Below are 17,805 nucleotides of genomic sequence, written 5' to 3' on the forward strand. Positions count from 1 at the left end.
ACATTTTGTGTTATTAAATTATGAAATATTTACCGAAAACTATTTTGGTCATAATATTAATTCGTTATAAATTACCTATTACATATTCATACAAATGATGGACGGTTAGCACATTAGTACAATTCTGAGAAATGTATTGCTTACAAAGTTACAAACTATTTTTGTCAATGGACACATAAAAAATTTAAAAAAGCACTAAGAACGCAGCGTCGTTTTAGAGATTTCGATGAATATTGTCAAAATGTGAACTTTAATTAGGTATTTATAAAAAAAAATCGTGCATAGGGATCATTAGTATTTTTCAACTGCTATTATAACTTATGAGGAACCATGTGTTTAATTTCCAAGAATTTCGAATCAAAGAAAAACATTTTATAGATATTAAAAAAAATTTCGTGTATATAATCATGGATATAACCATAGAACAATATTCTAGAAAGTCTATATAACTTTATATAGTTTATCATAGTTCCATAAATTTCTTTGTTTTTTTTGGCGGCAAATTTGTTTTTATTATGATAAATTATATATTAGATAATGGTATCATTTTTATTTAACGTTATTCATCGCAAACCTCCAATTATTTTGGTCGTAAAATACTAAATTCTATTATGTAAACTTACTTTTTTATTAAAAATATTATAGGTAGTGAAGTTTTATTTAATTTTAAATTAAGCTACACATTAACTATATTTTTATTGATTTTTTTGATTTTTTAATAAAATGGAAACGAAAATTATTGTTGAACAACTTGAAGATAAACAACAAATTGTAAGATTTTTATAGTTTATACTTAATTTAAACATTTTGGCTTGTCCTAATTAATGATAAAATGGCACATTAGTAATTCACTCATTGTAATATACTTGTAATAGTAATTACAATTTACAAATATGAGGGAAAATGTATTTCAACCCAAGTCCTAAGTATTTAGATAAATAAAACAATAATGATGTTAACTTCATAATATACACTCCTCAAGACTTCATAGTTTATATATTACTGGCTGTATATCCTGACTGCCAGTGAAGAAAATTAAAAAAAAAAAAGTTCAGTGCTATATCGGTGTATCTCAGTTTACGGGCAAATCGGCATTGACGTACCTTGCTCTGGGAATTAATTTGACCGAGATGGGTAATCCGCCTGTACTGGATTAGAATTAGCAATCGATATATTTTTGAACGTGGTTCAAACTACTCTCTAAACTTCCCTGATATCTCTAAGAACAGTATCTAAAACTTGTTAAAATCGATATTATATTAAGTATTTTTTACAAACATAATCACATTGAATTTTGTTTTACATTTGAATAACAAATAATAATTTTAATATCATAAAAAACATCCCATAGCAATGCATAGCTGGTTGATTGTCTTAACCAATCTTTGTTTTTTTTAATTTTATTTCAGTAATCAATTTAATGAAACACTACACATAAAAAAAAAATTACCTATTCAATTTTTGAGGGTCAAAACGAAATTCTGAGCCACCTTATACCAAATTATAGGGGTTGAAAGAATAAGCTTAAACATTCTCCGAGTCTCAAGAAATATTTTAATGTGACTTAATTTATTGAAATCAGTCCATTAGTTTTTGAGGTTACTTAGCGCGTTCAAACATATACTCTTCAGCTATATTATATGTTGACTAGCTCCTAAAATTTGTATCATCAATGTACCATGTAATGACCTACCATACATAGGATTTAAACATAGACATTGATTTACCTTAGTATAATGTTTTAGACTTGGCTTTAATGTTTAATTTAATATTATAAGTAAAATTTATTTCGAGGAATGTACTTATATGATATTAATAGATATTATATATTTTATATTTTCAGGTAACATATAAATATTTAACTGAAAAATTAGATATTCATCCAAATAAAGCAAAACAGTAAGTAAATAGCCTTATAAGGCCTAAGAAGTAAAAATATTTCAAGAAATAATAATTTTAATAAGCTATATTTAAAACATATAGGAATATATTAATTCAAATGATTATTATTTTAATTTAGGTAGTAGGTACACCTTGATTTTTAATTAACCTTACAGGCTAATGACCTCAGTCGTCAAAGCCTTAAACCTAATAAAAAATAAAAATAAAGTTTTAAGAAAAACAGTAGTACTACACAAATATTTGTGGGTGTACCCTATTTTCTTCGCAGTATATTAATTATTTTTTTTTATTTACAGATTGTTAAAAGATTATGTTTCTAAACTTACTGATGATCACAAATACTCTATCACCGTTGCTATTGGGGGGACACTTAAAGAAAATGATGAGTTTTGTATTGTATTGGCGTATGATGATCATGTTGAAACTATGCACCGTCGTTTTAAACAAATTGATTTTGAACATGTGTATAGTATTCAACCTATTAACAGATTTGATGATATGAATAATGCTTTATACATAGTGGACAATTCACTAAATAATGTAAATTTACCCTCAAGTATTAAAAGGAAAGAAATAGGAAATGATTCAATGCCAGAACAAAGAGACGTAATTGAAATGGAAATTAATTTACCTTTAACCAAACAGACAAACTTGTCCCCTAATCAAGTTCAAAATCATAAAAATGAAACAACTGCAGACACAAAATTAGATAAAACACAGAAAGAGGTAACTTTAATATTTAATTTGGTTTTGTAATTTGTTACTTTTAATATTTATTTCCTAGAAAAATGGATTGGATTTCTTTGCTAAAAATAATAACACCAATAATACAAAACCGGAAGAAATAGAAAAAAAAGTTATTCCAAAAAAAGTAAGTTAGATAAAACCAAAGTTTAAAAATGGTATTAAGTTATAACAATAAATTTAATTTTTAGACCAATTCAAATTTCTTTACAAAATTCAAGAATTCCAATAAAAATACATGCGTAACAAATGATTCTGCTGATTCTAAAAATAAAGTTTCAACAGAAAACATTACAAAAAAAGATATTAAGATAATTGATTTAGAGCCACCTAAAAATGTCCAAGACAATGATTCAACCAGTGTACATCAAGAAAAAAATCAAAAAAAAGAAAAGAAAAAAAAAGAAAATGTAAACAAAAGTAAAAGTAAAAATAGTCATAAAGTTAAAAGAAAACGTATTCAAACTTTTGAGAGTTCAGATGAAGAAATAGATAGCGAAGAAGAAGGTACGTGTAGAATATTTATGTATTTATATTCTACTATATTATTTATATAACTTGATAAGTGTCAATCATCAGGTAGGCATCTGTATACTGCGACAGCAATGAGTGTTGCTACCACGCGCCGAGCTTTTAAGAACAAAAGCCTGTAACAAAATTTGATTTAATTTGAGAGTTCAATTTGAATTAATAGAATGAAAATCAATCAGCGCCTGAAATTAATCTTATATGAGACAAAGTATATAATATATATTATATTAATTGTCAATATATAATTTTTTTAGATATGAAAAGATCTGAACATGTCCCGGATAGTGAGGATGATGTTGATTTTGTACAGCCTACTCCTCCACGCCCAACACCAAGAGAAAATCGAAAAAAAGAGAAACAAATGACAACATCCACATTTATAGATGATGATGGTTTTGTCCGTGAGTACATATTTTTATATTAACAAAATACTTATGTATAATATATATTATATATATCAACTAAAATAAGTTGTTAATGTATTTATAGATTGATTTATTGTGATGTATTTCTTTTGTAGATACTACTAAAGAAGTAAAAATTGTGGAAACTGAATGTGTATCACTTTTGGAATCTATTGGAAATGACAATAATTCTGAATCTAAAGAATTAAATATTGAACCAGTCATCAAAAAAATTAAAATTTCGGAATCAGATTCTGCAGATAAGAAAAAGAACAAAAATAAAAAATCTAAAAATAGTTCTAGCCAAGGCATGAAACAATCTTCATTAACAAGTTTTTTTAAAACAAAATAAATAATGTAATATTACAACATTTTAAGAAATACACAAGTATTAACATATAAATTAAATAATTTTTATGTACCACCAGTTTAATAAAATTTATAAATACATAATATGAAGTAATATTAACTTGCTATAGTGTTATTAATGTTATACACAATTCTTTTTTAATCATCTAAAGTAAATAATTTTTTAACAATTTAAGTTTGATCACAATCCTTCAAGGCTGACATTATATTGATAAGTCATTTGAAACAGTGCTTTCAAAGAAGGCATGAAAGTTGATATTTTTGAAAATTCTGGCCCCGAAACTAGTTGTGTATGTATATTAAATGCACCATTGTAATCTCGCTTCAGGACAAGATCAATCATCGTGTGCAGACATTGAATCAAATAAGCAGACAACTGTAATTTATAATTAAAATTAAATCAATAGTTAATAATAGTAAATTTCAGTTTCATAATATGTTAGGTCCTACATTTCACTATGTGTAAAATGATAATTCTAACACACCTATATCCGTATATATATTTAAAATTAAAAAAATAAATAGTTTTATAATTTTTCTGGGTATTAAGACTTATAATCATACAACCTTGCCTTGTATAACTGTGGTTTATCCAAATAAGATATGTCACACCCATAAGACAATGTACAAATGATAATCGGTTTTGTTTCAGACTAGTTTTGTAAGGGTTAAATTAATATAATTTTTAGTTACTTTTAACTTTTAAAGAATATAATAGTACTTAGTATAATATAATATAATATTATAATTATAGTCTCAATATTTTGTCAAAATTATCATTTACACATTTCAGAAATTATTACTAAAAAAATTGAATGACACTACAATATATTTTAATAAATATTACTTACGGAATTTTCTCGTAAAGAGTCATACAACAACTCTAATTTTTTAGCAATATCTGAAACTCTTTTTCTGGTTTGCTATAAAAATAATATATATATTAATAATCTTTACATAATTAGAGTAAAAGTAAAAACTTCTAAATGTACTTAAGATATGAATATAGATTAAACTATAAGCTAAAAAATGTCAACTACTTACAGCAGTGGGTGCTGCTTCTAATAATTTTGATTGCAGTCCATCCAATATCACTTGAATTTTAACATGCTCTTGCGGAATAGGCTGCTTTGTTAATGCTTCTACACCTTGTGTTATATTATTGTTAAAATATTGTTCTTCGTTGGTACTTCGAAGTGGAATATAAGTTCCAATTTCTTCAATTGGAGGCGGATTATTTGTATACAACGGATGTGTAATTGGAATTGATGATACAGGTGTTGGCGGTTTCTAAGTATATGATTAAATTATACAACATAAATACTAGGTAATTTTATTAATTGAAGAACATTTGTTATTTCAAAATTTTTTATACGTAAATTTAAGCCGTTAATACAAAACACAATTTTTTCCTATTTTTCTTAAGGTTTTACTTTTTTCCATATATTTTTTATTCAAAGTAAAACATTTTGGATTCTGAGCAGAGTGATGTATTGATTTTACAATGATGTGTTTTCAAAACCATTTTTTTTTTTGACAAAATAAATATTACTTAAACTAACCAACTAAAAAAAATTACTATAGATATATGATTTTTTCACCAAATGTTTATGACAATTATTGAACAATAATAATAATATTTTGAAATGTTTAGTTTTTTTGAGCTAATTATCTATTTAAGAAATTTTGAATTTTTGTTAGTTTATTTAAGAAAATTATCAACAAAAAAAATTTAAGCACAAATTCAAAATTGTTTTTATGAGTTCTGAAGATATAATTTTAAAAATAGAAAAGCGTCAAATCATAAAAATTCAAAATAATTTTTCTTTTAATATCTAAGATTTAAAAATTAAGAACAAGATTCCTCATAAGGTTTTTTAACTTCAACAAAAAAAAGTTAATCAGAAAGTCAAATAATTTTTTATGAGCGTTCAGCATTCAATTTATTAAAAAAAAAATCTAAAAATTATGTCTACGTTTTTTTTTTAAAGATATTAAGTCTAATTTTAGATGAAATGAAATATTTAAATAAGAAGTAAGAATGATGTTAGTTGGTTTGTTGTAATTCAAAAACATTCATGGGGACTTAATGTATATTATAAATATTATAACATATTATATGCAATGACATTTTAAAAATATTTAAATTAATTTTAAGCTATTACCTATTTATACCATGAACCTATAACTGTTCTGTTCAACGGCAGTGACGTTGAACTGGACTTTTTTAAATCACGCAATTTCATATTTAAGTATTTACCACAGAGTAAAGAATAATTTATCACTACCACCACACAACAATATACTCTGGTACACATTATTTGATTATAACAACATTATGATGTAAATAAAATGTTGCATAGACTTCGGTGGCACCTGAACACCCCTGAAAGCCATACTAGGGGAATATTCAACTGAATAAGTTGATAAAAGCAAATGTTCTAATCCACAAAATATAACCGAGAGAAAATTGTCTTATTACTAAGGCAGAGAAGTTATAGGATTTGCATGTTTTATTCTGGGCCTCTATTTTATAGCAAACCAAGATATAAATATAAATCATAGGCCCCCCAGTTGAAATCTAAAATTTTTTTTTGCATATTTTTGCATATTTTAAAGATTTAAAAGAAAGTTGCATATTTCGTTATTTTGTGCATATTTTATGCATATTCTACATAAAAACTTAGAAAATTAAAATCTAGCGGGCCATAGAGAGCAAAAAAATTCTAAACCGTCATTCTATAGTAAGATAAAAAAAGGTTCTCGGGCCGGATGCGGGCCGCAAGTTGCCCACCTCTGTACTATAATATAGTAGGTATATACATTGTACACCACCCGATGCCCGTGTAGACTATGTAGTATAGAAGATAACTTATCTTTATTATTATATTTTATTAGTTTCATGTCGAAGTAATTGGCATTTAAGTATCTATATTAAATTTTATATCAACATTATTATGTGTCCAGTGTCCGTCAGTAATATTACGTTAGTATGGTGTTAAGTGTCGATCGATACGAAAGTGCGTGCCGTTTGTTGTGTTTTCCATGCTTACATTTTTCTTTTAACATTTCTGCTAACATTTTGCACAATGCCAAAATTAAATGCAAATATATTTAACAAGTATGTGAAAGAGTTTGGTGAAGATACATTTGCTACCGATGGTACTATGCTTTATTGTAAGATTTGCGAAGTTAAAGTAAGTGCTGAGAAAAAATTTACAGTAACTCAACATATAAAAACAAATAAACACGAACGATTATTAGCTCGTCGAAATAAACCTTCAGAAAATAAACAACAATTTATATCACAGCCGCCAAACAAAAAATCTGTTTTTTCACATGATTTATGCAAGGCTATGATGTGTGCAAACATTCCTTTACATAAAATTTCTAATGTTCAATTCCGATCGTTTCTTGAAAAATATACTCTAAATGACATCCCTAGTGTATCAACGTTGAGGAAAACTTATACAAACGATTGCTATTTAGAAGCTATTGATCAAATTAGAAAAGACGTTGTAGGGAATAAAATATGGGTTTCTATAGATGAAACGACAGATGTGCAAGGGAGATATATTGCAAACGTAATAATCGGAACTCTACTGAAGGATAGACCCGGAAAAATATATTTACTAAATACTGAAGTTTTAGAAAAAGCCAATTTTTCTACAATAACCAAACTTTTTGACAGCTCAATGTTTCTCCTGTGGCCCGACGGTGTTCGTCATGATGACGTCCTCCTATTTTTAAGCGATGCTGCGCCATACATGAAGAAAGCAGGTACAACTATCAAGGCTTTGTACTCCAAGATGATCCATATTACTTGTATAGCACACGGATTACATAGAGTGGCAGAAAATATTCGGAGTCATTTTCCTAGAGTTGATAAATTAGTGGCAAAAGGAAAGCAAGTATTTTTAAAAGCACCTTCACGTGTTTTATTTTTTAAGACAGAAGCTCCCGGAGTCCCTCTTCCTCCCGAACCTGTACTTACACGTTGGGGTTCTTGGATTGAAGCTACTTCTTATTACTGCCAATATTTTAAGCAAGTACGAGATGTTATGCAACATTTTGATTCTAACGATGCTGTATCTATAAAAGAATCTCAAGCCCTTCTAAATGAAATTTCAATGGAACCAAATTTGACTTTTATAGATTCAAATTATGGGTTTTTACCATCAACCATAACTAAATTAGAATCACAAGGTGTATCACTAACTGATTCAGTAACAACAGTAATGTTCACAAAAAATAAATTGGACGAAGTAGCGGGTGACGTTGGAATGAAAGTAAAAACAAAATTTAACCAAGTTTTAGAAAAAAACTCTGGGTTTGCAATAATATTAAAAATTTTAAAAATTTTGAATGGAGAAAAAAGTTCATCGATGGATGGTTTACCAGAAGACCTAACGGGAAATGATTTAACATTTTATAAATATGCACCAGTAACATCAACAGACGTCGAAAGAAGTTTTTCTCGGTATAAAACCATACTGGCCGACAATCGGCGATCATTCGACGTGGAAAATATTAAAAAAACATTAGTTGTGCAATGCAATAATTTATCAGGTGAGAAAAATGTTCTTAAAACTATTTTTGTATTAATATATTTAATATTTATTTTAAGGATAAATCAAAAATTCGAGATTGAAGAAAACCATACTAACAATCGGCGATTATTCGACGTAGAAAATATTTAAAACAAAATTAATTGTGCAATACAATGATTTTTATATTTCTTTTATATCTAATTTTTTTATTTTAATATAATATAATTCAATTTTTTTTGTGCATATTATGTTGCATATTTAATGAATTTGAATGCATATTTTCAATTTTTGATGTGCATATTTGCATGCATATTTTTCCAATTTCACCTCCTATAACTTCTCTGCCCTACTTATTACCCATGATATATAAATATACAATCCATACTTTAAAAAAATATAATTACTTGAATTGGAGCAGAAGTTGACAACATTGGAGGATCATTCCAGCCAGCAGGAGTAGATTTTTTCATGTAACTTATTGGTAGAGGTTCAACTAGTCACATTAAAAATGCAATTAAGAAAAGTATTTTATAGCTTACTATATATTTATTTACCTGATGGAGCTCTTTGATTGTAATTTGACGATGACTGATTAAAATTGGGCGAATGAGGAATTGCTTGAGGAAAATTATTTAAATGACTTTGAATAGGTTGAAATGTTGGTTGTTGATTCAAATTAGGTAACTGACCAAAACTTTTAGGTTGATTAAAATTACTTATTTGAGCTGAAGCTGGATCATTAATATTTGGTCGCATATGTTGATTTAAATTACTGGTATGTTCCATTGGTTGATTTATAAAATTTGATTGTCCCATTGGTGGATTAAAACCACTTTGCTGTCCCAATGGTTGGTTTAAAGTATTTGATTGCCCTCCTAGTGGATTAAAATTACTTTGTTGTCCAATTGTTGGGTTATAACTACTTTGTTGTCCAAATGGTTGATTAAATATATGAGGTTGTGGTTGTCCCATTGGTGAATTAAAACCACTTTGTTGTCCCAATGGTTGGTTTAACGTATTTGGTTGCCCCATTTGTGTATTAAAACCGCTTTGTTGTCCCAATGGATTTCCTAATCCATTGTTATAACTGCCATAAATGTTATTTCCTTTAACAGAAGGATCAACAACATACTTAGGCTTCCCTATAACAAGACATGAAAAAAAATCAAATTTGCTTTGCAGTTTATTATATTTTAAAAATATATTACAAGTATTAATAAATACAAGAATAAATAAATATTTAACACATTGTGTATAAAGACAATGAATATGAAGGCAATTGAAGAATAAAATAATCTCAGCTATCTGAAGATGCCAAAAAAGATTAAAGAACATCAAAATTAGCTTCAAGAACTACAAGAAACTAGAAGTATGAAAAAATAGTTATCAAAACTTATGAATTTTTTTAATTTTTTAATGATAAAATAATTGAATAAATAATACTAAATATTATAATACCTACAATATTATATATGCATACTAAGATTACATATTTACATCAAAACTATTTTGACCAAAAATTAATTACATAAGAAATTGTATTTTTTTAAACTTGAAAATATCCGCTATTAGTTTTATATTTTAAAATTATTTTTCTATTAATTCATAGTAATGATATTCTTATTATTTTATATACCTGGCTTAATACTGCTAGGAGTCATACATCTACTGCCAGAGTCTGGTGGTGGTGTTGGAGGTACTGTTTTTTGCATATTAGTTTGATTAATATAACTATTTCCATACTCTGGTGTACTATTAAGAGGATTGTTATAAATAGATGTTGGCTGGTTATTTATGTTATATGTTGGCTGAGATTGAATATGAGGTGGATAATTTGAGGGAAGTTGTCTATGATTTTGATATGTATCATTATCTTGAATATATTTGTTTGGATAAGACGGAAAAGGTGGTTCTGGTGTTACAGTTCCTGTAGCACTTGATGTTGAGTATTTTCGTAAATCTTGGGTACCAATATTCGATGTTTTCTGAAAAAAAGTTTAGAGTAATAATTAGTTATTACTAATTACTTATTCATGTCTCATATTGTTTATTATTAAAATAAATACATTAGGTATTACTTGTAAAATATTATTTGAATTTTCAGCTGTTTGATTTTTCCCAAGCGCTTTAAATAGTTGATTTTTTAAATCAATGCTATAATCCTAAAACAATAATATTTAAGTATATAAATAATTGTATTACATTATAATTAAATACAAATATTAATTACCTTATTTGTAAATTCTAAATATCTCAAAGCTCCTTCCAGATCACCCTGAGAAATCAATGTTTCGCTATACATCACTAAAAGTTCTGACATTTTTTGTCCAACTTCCAAATTAGATTTACTAGACAATTTTGATTGATGTAACATCATTGCCATTTCTACACATTCTTGTAACTTCTCAACTGTTTTGATATCTTTTTTATTATCTATAAGAGCTTCAACATTTCCAGAACAGATATAACAAAGCTGTGCATATTGTGACAAGCTTAGATCATCACTAGCTGCAAGACGATTGCCAAGTTTTTCAAATGAAGAAACAAAACTTGGTCCATTTGTATGAGTTAGAATGGCAGTCATTATTTCTTTCCAACAATTTAAATTGCAATTTTCAATCAGGTTACTCCAATCATTAGTCACAATTGCATGTAGTAAAGCTGCAGTTGGTTCTTTTGAATTCTATAACACACATTTAATATATAATTACATAGTTTAGATTAATAATAGTATTGGTTTACTTTGAGGTATTTATTTTGTATTCTAGATAATGTCTTAGGACCAGCGATTATGCCAAGTAATAAAGCTTCAACTGGCTTTCCATTATCTAAAAACAAATCTGCAGCCGTTGACAAATTTCCAATAAGAAGTGACTGGTATATTAAGTCTTGCAAATCTATATTTATAATATAAATTACTAATTAGTGAATAAGAAATTAAATATTTAAGAAATGGTAGTTGTTTTGCTACAATATAAAGAAGGTGTTGAGTGTACATTGATCATTGTAATGAATGTGTTAAATTTACATACAAAAAACGATTCTGAGCACAGACGCATCTATATTTCTAAGGATATTTATATTAAGTCATTTATTTTTCTATCAATAATACAGTACATTCAGTTAATTTTTGACAAAAACTGATCACATACATTAAATATACTGTGGGTGTCGAGAGAGCAAAACTAGGCTACAACCAAAACATGGTATAGTCCTCGCCTCGATCAAGTTTTTCCAATATCGTTGGAATTTTAACTTCAATCAATCATAAAAAATGTACGTGGTGAATTTGTTTTAAAACTACCTTCTCTCACCTAAATATTAACTAGATTTAATTTGCTTAGAGAAACCCTCCTCAAAGTTTAAGATCAAACCATTTTTTTCTACAATAAAAACTAAATTATTTTAAATCTAACACTTTCATTACTCTACTCAGAATCTTATATTAATAAAGAATAAACATTTTACTGTACCATTAGGGTTAGAAGATTTTAAATTGAAATCATCAAACTTAGCCACTATATTGTGTTCTTCTTGAATATTTGAAAGATTAGAATGAAATCCATCATTTTCTTCCTAAACATATAAATTTAACTCAATAAAAGAAAAAAGATTAAAAAAAGATATTACATATTATCATTAACTCATCTTAAAAATTGATAAATAAAATAATAACTAGAAACTAAACCACTAACTTTTTTAGTTGAATATCCCAGTATCTCTAACTGTGCTTCCTTGGGATTACTTTGAAACATAGTTTTTAAAAATTTCCATATTATGTGATTATTACCATCAGGAGTCATTTCACTTTTACTATGACAAAATCCTTCATAGTTTCCATTATTTAAGATTTTACTTAGATGCTCAGACCACACCAATAAATCAGATTCAATCACTGTCTTGTTTAATTGAACTGCCTTAAGTGAACCATCAAATGACACCAAATAACCACCAAACTATATAAAGATACTTAAATAACATAGATGGTTCTATTTGTTTTCATAAATTTCTTTTCTTACTGCAAATGATGCGCCACAGTTTCTCTGAAGCCACTTGGGAGCGTTTGTTAAGCTAGATACTTTTGTCCATTGAGAGTTTATATTTCCATTTTCACCGTTTATTTTCTAAAACAATATTATAATTAAGCAATTTAAAATAATTATGGATATAGTAACTAAGACCACTAATAGTCACAAAAGACCACCCACATGTAGCATGATACTATCACGGTTAACTTTATTACAAATTACTAATTAGTATTTACATTATTATATACCTAATTAAATTATTATTACCTGATCATCAGAATTCTGTAGATCATTTATTGAATATACAGTTGTTAGCCCATCAAAACTAGATGTAGCTATCAATAATGGATCTTTTGGACACCAGTTTATCTCAAAATTCCACTGGTTATTATGTTCTAATTCACACACCAGCAAATTTTCCTACAAAAAAAAATAATAATTAGAAAATTATATTTTGGTATACATAGTATATATTGATATCAATACAACATTCTTTGAATTATAATTTCAATATTTTGTTTGAATATTCCTTCTAACAAAATTTGGTAGTTATTTAATAATTTTTTGAAGCATGACTATACCAAATTTACACGTAACTTTTTGAGTTCATGTTTAATTTATACATTTTATTATTAGTTTTCTATAGTTAACTATTCTTTTTAACTGTGTACATTTTAATTCCAATTAACTTCTGTAATTATTATATAAGTACTACACATTGTATATATCTTTACATTGTTTATTTAATTGCCCGATTGGGCGTGAGTTAATTAAAAAAAATAAAAAAATAAATTATCAAAGAAGATTTATATATGTGTAAAATATTAAATTATTTATTTTTAAAAAGATTTATGTTATTTTTTTTATAAATATTATCAGCCTAACTACTATCTAAAGGAATTAAGCTACAATAGGGAGGCATAGAGAGCTACAAAAAATAATTTAAGTATTAATAACAAAAATAAGATAAATAAATAAATTTCAAATTACTTCATTCTCACTACTTGGATTCCATATAAGTATACGATTGTCTTTTCCACAACTTATTAATAAATCTGGATCCTCGGAACACCATGACATTGACAATATGCCCCTAAAAATATATGGAAATGCTTAATTTTAAAAACATTTAAGTATAACACATAAATTCATAAAACAATAATAATTATCAAGATTTCAAATTAAAATTGATTATAGCATTTTATTGGTGTTATAAGATAAAAAAAAATAGAATAATCACTTTTGATGTCCCATTAAATTTTTAACAGGTGACGATGCATATCTTAAATCCCATAGTTGAATAACTGGATTTTGATCATCTTCTGATGCAATGCATACTTGTGTTGCCACTTTAGGGTTCCAAGACATTGCTTTCCATTTAACCTATATACATTGTTTTTTATTCATATATTAAAATAATATATATTTATATATTTTGTATATATACTTTTGAATTGCTTTCTGATAATTTAATGATTGGTTCATTCTTACGTAAATCCCATACAACAGTATACTTATGAAACAATGAACCAAGAATGTGTTGAACTGAAATTAGGATATTAAGAAAAAAATTAAATAATATTACATAGGTAGAACATAAGCTTATTAATTTGTATTAAAGTGATTATTATTTAAGATAAATAATAATATACATTTGTCGTTATCATTAAATAGGTACATACAATTGTATTTAATATAAAATAAAAAATAAAACCAATTTACAATGCTCATTATTCAGCCTTTAAGAAAATATAAAATAAAGAAACTATATATTAGTGAAACATACAAAAATAATAATTTTATACCTTCATTATTCCATGCTAAATCAATTACATCTTCTAAAGTTTCTGATTTAGATCCTGGAGTCATAGGAGTACTCATACTGTTCAAATCCCAAATGAATATTTCTGATTCAGACGCACCAGATGCAAATAAATTTGTCTATAAAATTAAGTTATTTATATATTATAAAAAGAAGTGGAAAACCAGATGGAATTAAAAATAATGTAAATATGCAGTGAAACCCATTTTATAAGATACTGTTTTTATATAATTCTTTAAAGATAAGATTTTTTACAAATCACAAAAAAATGTTTGATTTTAATAAACGATTCCTTGAAATGTGTATTTATCAGATTTAACTGTATAAGTACAATATTTATATATTATAAGTACTAGGTATAGCATTTACAGTGAATATTCAATAGGTATTCCAAAAAAAAAAAAAAATACCAGAATACTTATTATTATTTATGTAGGTAGGTATTACAATTATTCATATTATTATGTAGATATGATTAATAAATAGTAAAATAATTTTTTACATACTTGAAATAAATTAAAATTGAGAGCTTTGACTGATCCAACATGACGATCACTTTTAGCTAATATACTATCAACATTTCTTGCTAATTTTGATGCATTATACAAACGAATAACACCATTATCACAGCCTGCGGCAATGATGCCAGAATCCCATTCTTCATTACTATTAGCACCACCCCATACTAATTTATGAAACCTTTATAAAATATAACAATATTTAGGTACACAATCATATGTTAGAAATATAAGAAAATAATAAATATAAAAATGTTTATAAACATAATAATAGTATAGGTTTAATTTTAATTTATGAACTCACCGACAATCAGTAGAAATTGATGCGTTGAGTGTTATATCATTAGATTGTACAGTATACAGTTCTAACGTTGATGATGTGTTAAATGAAGCATCTAATTGTTGGGCAGCTGTACCCATTGCTATGTTGATTGGATAATTTGATTTTGGTGACCATGTTGATACAACAGTCTTTTGGAACTGTTTAATTTTCATTTTGACTTATCAAGAAATAATATTGGGTAGGCATACAATAAAACCTTTTACAGTTTCCTCACTATGCAAGTAAAATATATAAAATTTATTTAGATTAATCATAAGCAACCATAAATGATATTTAAGAATAAATATAACATAATTTGTAGTCTATCTTAGAATATGAATTGTTTTTAACTCACGGAATATTTAAATAAAAAACGCATAAAGGTAAATAATTGAAAACACCATAAAAATTATAGAATGTGTATGAACTTCTCTTTAACTCTTAATAGAAAACACGTATATGAATAGAAGTTATAACTATTATACCAAGATATATTTTGTAAAAATAATTATTATCTTTTATTTAAAAAAAGATAATATGTTTGAAGTTCTAAACGAGTTGTAAATTGTAATACTCCAACGTGGCTCATGAACCAGTGGTTCTTATTTTGTGTTATTCCACATTTCCACTATTAATTGCATATTTTGCATAATATTTAATTTTGTTATAATTTTTTATGTATATAGTATATTATGTTATTATGTACAAGTGTACAACCAATGTTTATTGTATTTTATTTACTTAAAAAAACTTAATTAGGTATTATTGTTATCATTTAGCTACGATAATATAGTTTTGAACTTTTAACTTTCAGCAGGCTGGAATGTAGATGGGATCAGAATATCACCCTACATATGCACCCAAGTTGCACTGATATAGGTCACTGATAATCGTCCTGGATGCAGGCTGGTGCAAGACAGTGGCACAGTGCCCATGAACATTAGAGGATCTAAATAATGTTCAGTCATAAAAAAAATAAATAAATAATGACAGTCATAGAAATATAGTAAACTTAATTGCTAACTATAACTATAGTGATATCAGCCGTCGCCAAAAACGCCATGTTGGTTGTGGCCACGTATAGTGTTATTATCTGATAAACCAAATTTATCATTGTATTATATCTAATCTGTGTATCATTATCACGATACAAAAAGATAAAATACCATAGCCCAAGAACTAAGAAGGCTTATAGATTATAATCTATTTATAATCTATAAACCTTGAGTGTAGATCACGGACTAAGGCTCTGTTATATTTAACTTCTAGTTAGAGACATTTACCTATCAGTTAAATTTAACAGAGAGTTAACTGAAACTTTTCAGTTTTTCAGTTAATAGTTAAACATAACTGTAGGATAAAGTGTTGGGTAAGTTATATATTACTTTTTCTACTAGTTAAACATTAAACTGAAGGATTAAAACATAGAATTTATATATTATTTTATAATATAATAAAATAATAAACTACCTCATCATTATATGATTGTATTGTACTACCTACTTTGGTTAAAAATATATACATTTTATATGTACATATTGTTAATTTTGTTAATTTTTTTTAAGATAATATAATGAATATTCAGCCAAATCTTTAATTTGATGACAACGATGACGAAATATTGATGAGAGTTTATTAATTATCGTCAAAGACCTTACACGGTACGAGATAAAATTAATCATATGATGAAATGGGATGATCATGATTTTAGGATAATTTAGACTTTTTAAAGTTGTTGTTGAACAAGTTTTAGAATTAATAAGGGACAATATATTTATATTAGTTAGTATCACCATAGAAGTGTCGGCCTGGCATGATGTCATGGATCTGTTTTTTTAAGGAGCCCCATGATGAAATACAAAGGCCCCCAAAAATTACCTTAACATTTTAATGAAAAAATTATCACCACCATTTTGGATTCTGAGTGGAACGATGAATGTATTGATTTCACAATGATGTGTGTTTTTTTTTATTTGTTGTGTCTGTCATCACCTTTTAGGACAGTAAAAGTGCTTGGATTTTCTTCAACAGTATGTTTTCTGATAGGAAAGTGAATCTAGTTGGTACTTTCTTTATTTTCAGTTTCCATTTTTTTTTAGTTTTTTTTTATAAATATCAATAAAATTTTATTTGTTGGTTAAAAAAGCTTAACAATTTAATAGAAGACTCCTAGTATATTGTTTCAAAGGCAGATGAAAAAAATTAAAAATCCATAGTCACAATTTATTTTTATAAGCATTTAAAGTTCAAATAATGACAAAATACGTAAAAATGACGAAAATTTGCAAAGTTATTTTTAGTTAGAAATTCATAAAAAATTTTTTTTTAAATCGAAGATTTGAAAATGTAATACAAGATTCCTCATACGTTTGTCTACCTATATCAAAAAAAAAATGTCTACAAGAAAGGCAAATTAAATTTTTATGAGCGTTTCAAATTCATATTTTTACAACATTCACTCGATGTAACGATTTCCTTATTTTGTTGTAATTAAAAAACGAATGACTGTAGATACTTGAAAATTTCACTGAATGTTTTATTAGCATTTTCTATACACGATAAAATTTTGAAAATAATTTGACTCTTTTTGAGCTGTTTACCACCATTGTCAGTTC

The 17,805-nt window shown here is 26.5% G+C and overlaps 3 protein-coding genes across 3 annotated transcripts; 2 read left to right on the forward strand and 1 right to left on the reverse strand.

Moving 5' to 3' along the window:
• The first annotated feature begins 550 nt into the window (after nt 1-550).
• On the forward strand, nt 551-4,050 carry LOC132940306 (DNA polymerase delta subunit 3-like). Its single transcript, XM_061007822.1, has 7 exons — nt 551-771; nt 1,844-1,899; nt 2,199-2,628; nt 2,687-2,773; nt 2,838-3,153; nt 3,432-3,578; nt 3,698-4,050. Exons 1-7 carry the CDS (start codon nt 724-726, stop codon nt 3,931-3,933), a joined length of 1,320 nt encoding a protein of 439 aa, XP_060863805.1. The 5' UTR covers nt 551-723; the 3' UTR covers nt 3,934-4,050.
• On the reverse strand, nt 3,973-15,732 carry LOC132940304 (protein transport protein Sec31A). Its single transcript, XM_061007819.1, has 20 exons — nt 15,546-15,732; nt 15,173-15,424; nt 14,857-15,049; nt 14,334-14,469; nt 13,976-14,073; nt 13,769-13,911; nt 13,519-13,621; nt 12,796-12,948; nt 12,520-12,624; nt 12,196-12,456; nt 11,974-12,076; nt 11,243-11,397; nt 10,731-11,183; nt 10,579-10,662; nt 10,137-10,485; nt 9,055-9,642; nt 8,905-8,993; nt 4,995-5,240; nt 4,802-4,873; nt 3,973-4,326 (listed from the first exon to the last, which is right to left on the reverse strand). Exons 2-20 carry the CDS (start codon nt 15,361-15,363, stop codon nt 4,132-4,134), a joined length of 3,717 nt encoding a protein of 1,238 aa, XP_060863802.1. The 5' UTR covers nt 15,364-15,424; nt 15,546-15,732; the 3' UTR covers nt 3,973-4,131.
• On the forward strand, nt 6,933-9,118 carry LOC132940305 (uncharacterized). The gene is made up of 2 exons (XM_061007821.1): nt 6,933-8,519; nt 8,578-9,118. Exons 1-2 carry the CDS (start codon nt 7,040-7,042, stop codon nt 8,580-8,582), a joined length of 1,485 nt encoding a protein of 494 aa, XP_060863804.1. The 5' UTR covers nt 6,933-7,039; the 3' UTR covers nt 8,583-9,118.
• Nucleotides 15,733-17,805: the final 2,073 nt, after the last annotated feature.

This window comes from Metopolophium dirhodum, chromosome 3, assembly GCF_019925205.1.
Source record: "Metopolophium dirhodum isolate CAU chromosome 3, ASM1992520v1, whole genome shotgun sequence".
NCBI classification, from domain to species: Eukaryota; Metazoa; Arthropoda; class Insecta; order Hemiptera; family Aphididae; genus Metopolophium; species Metopolophium dirhodum.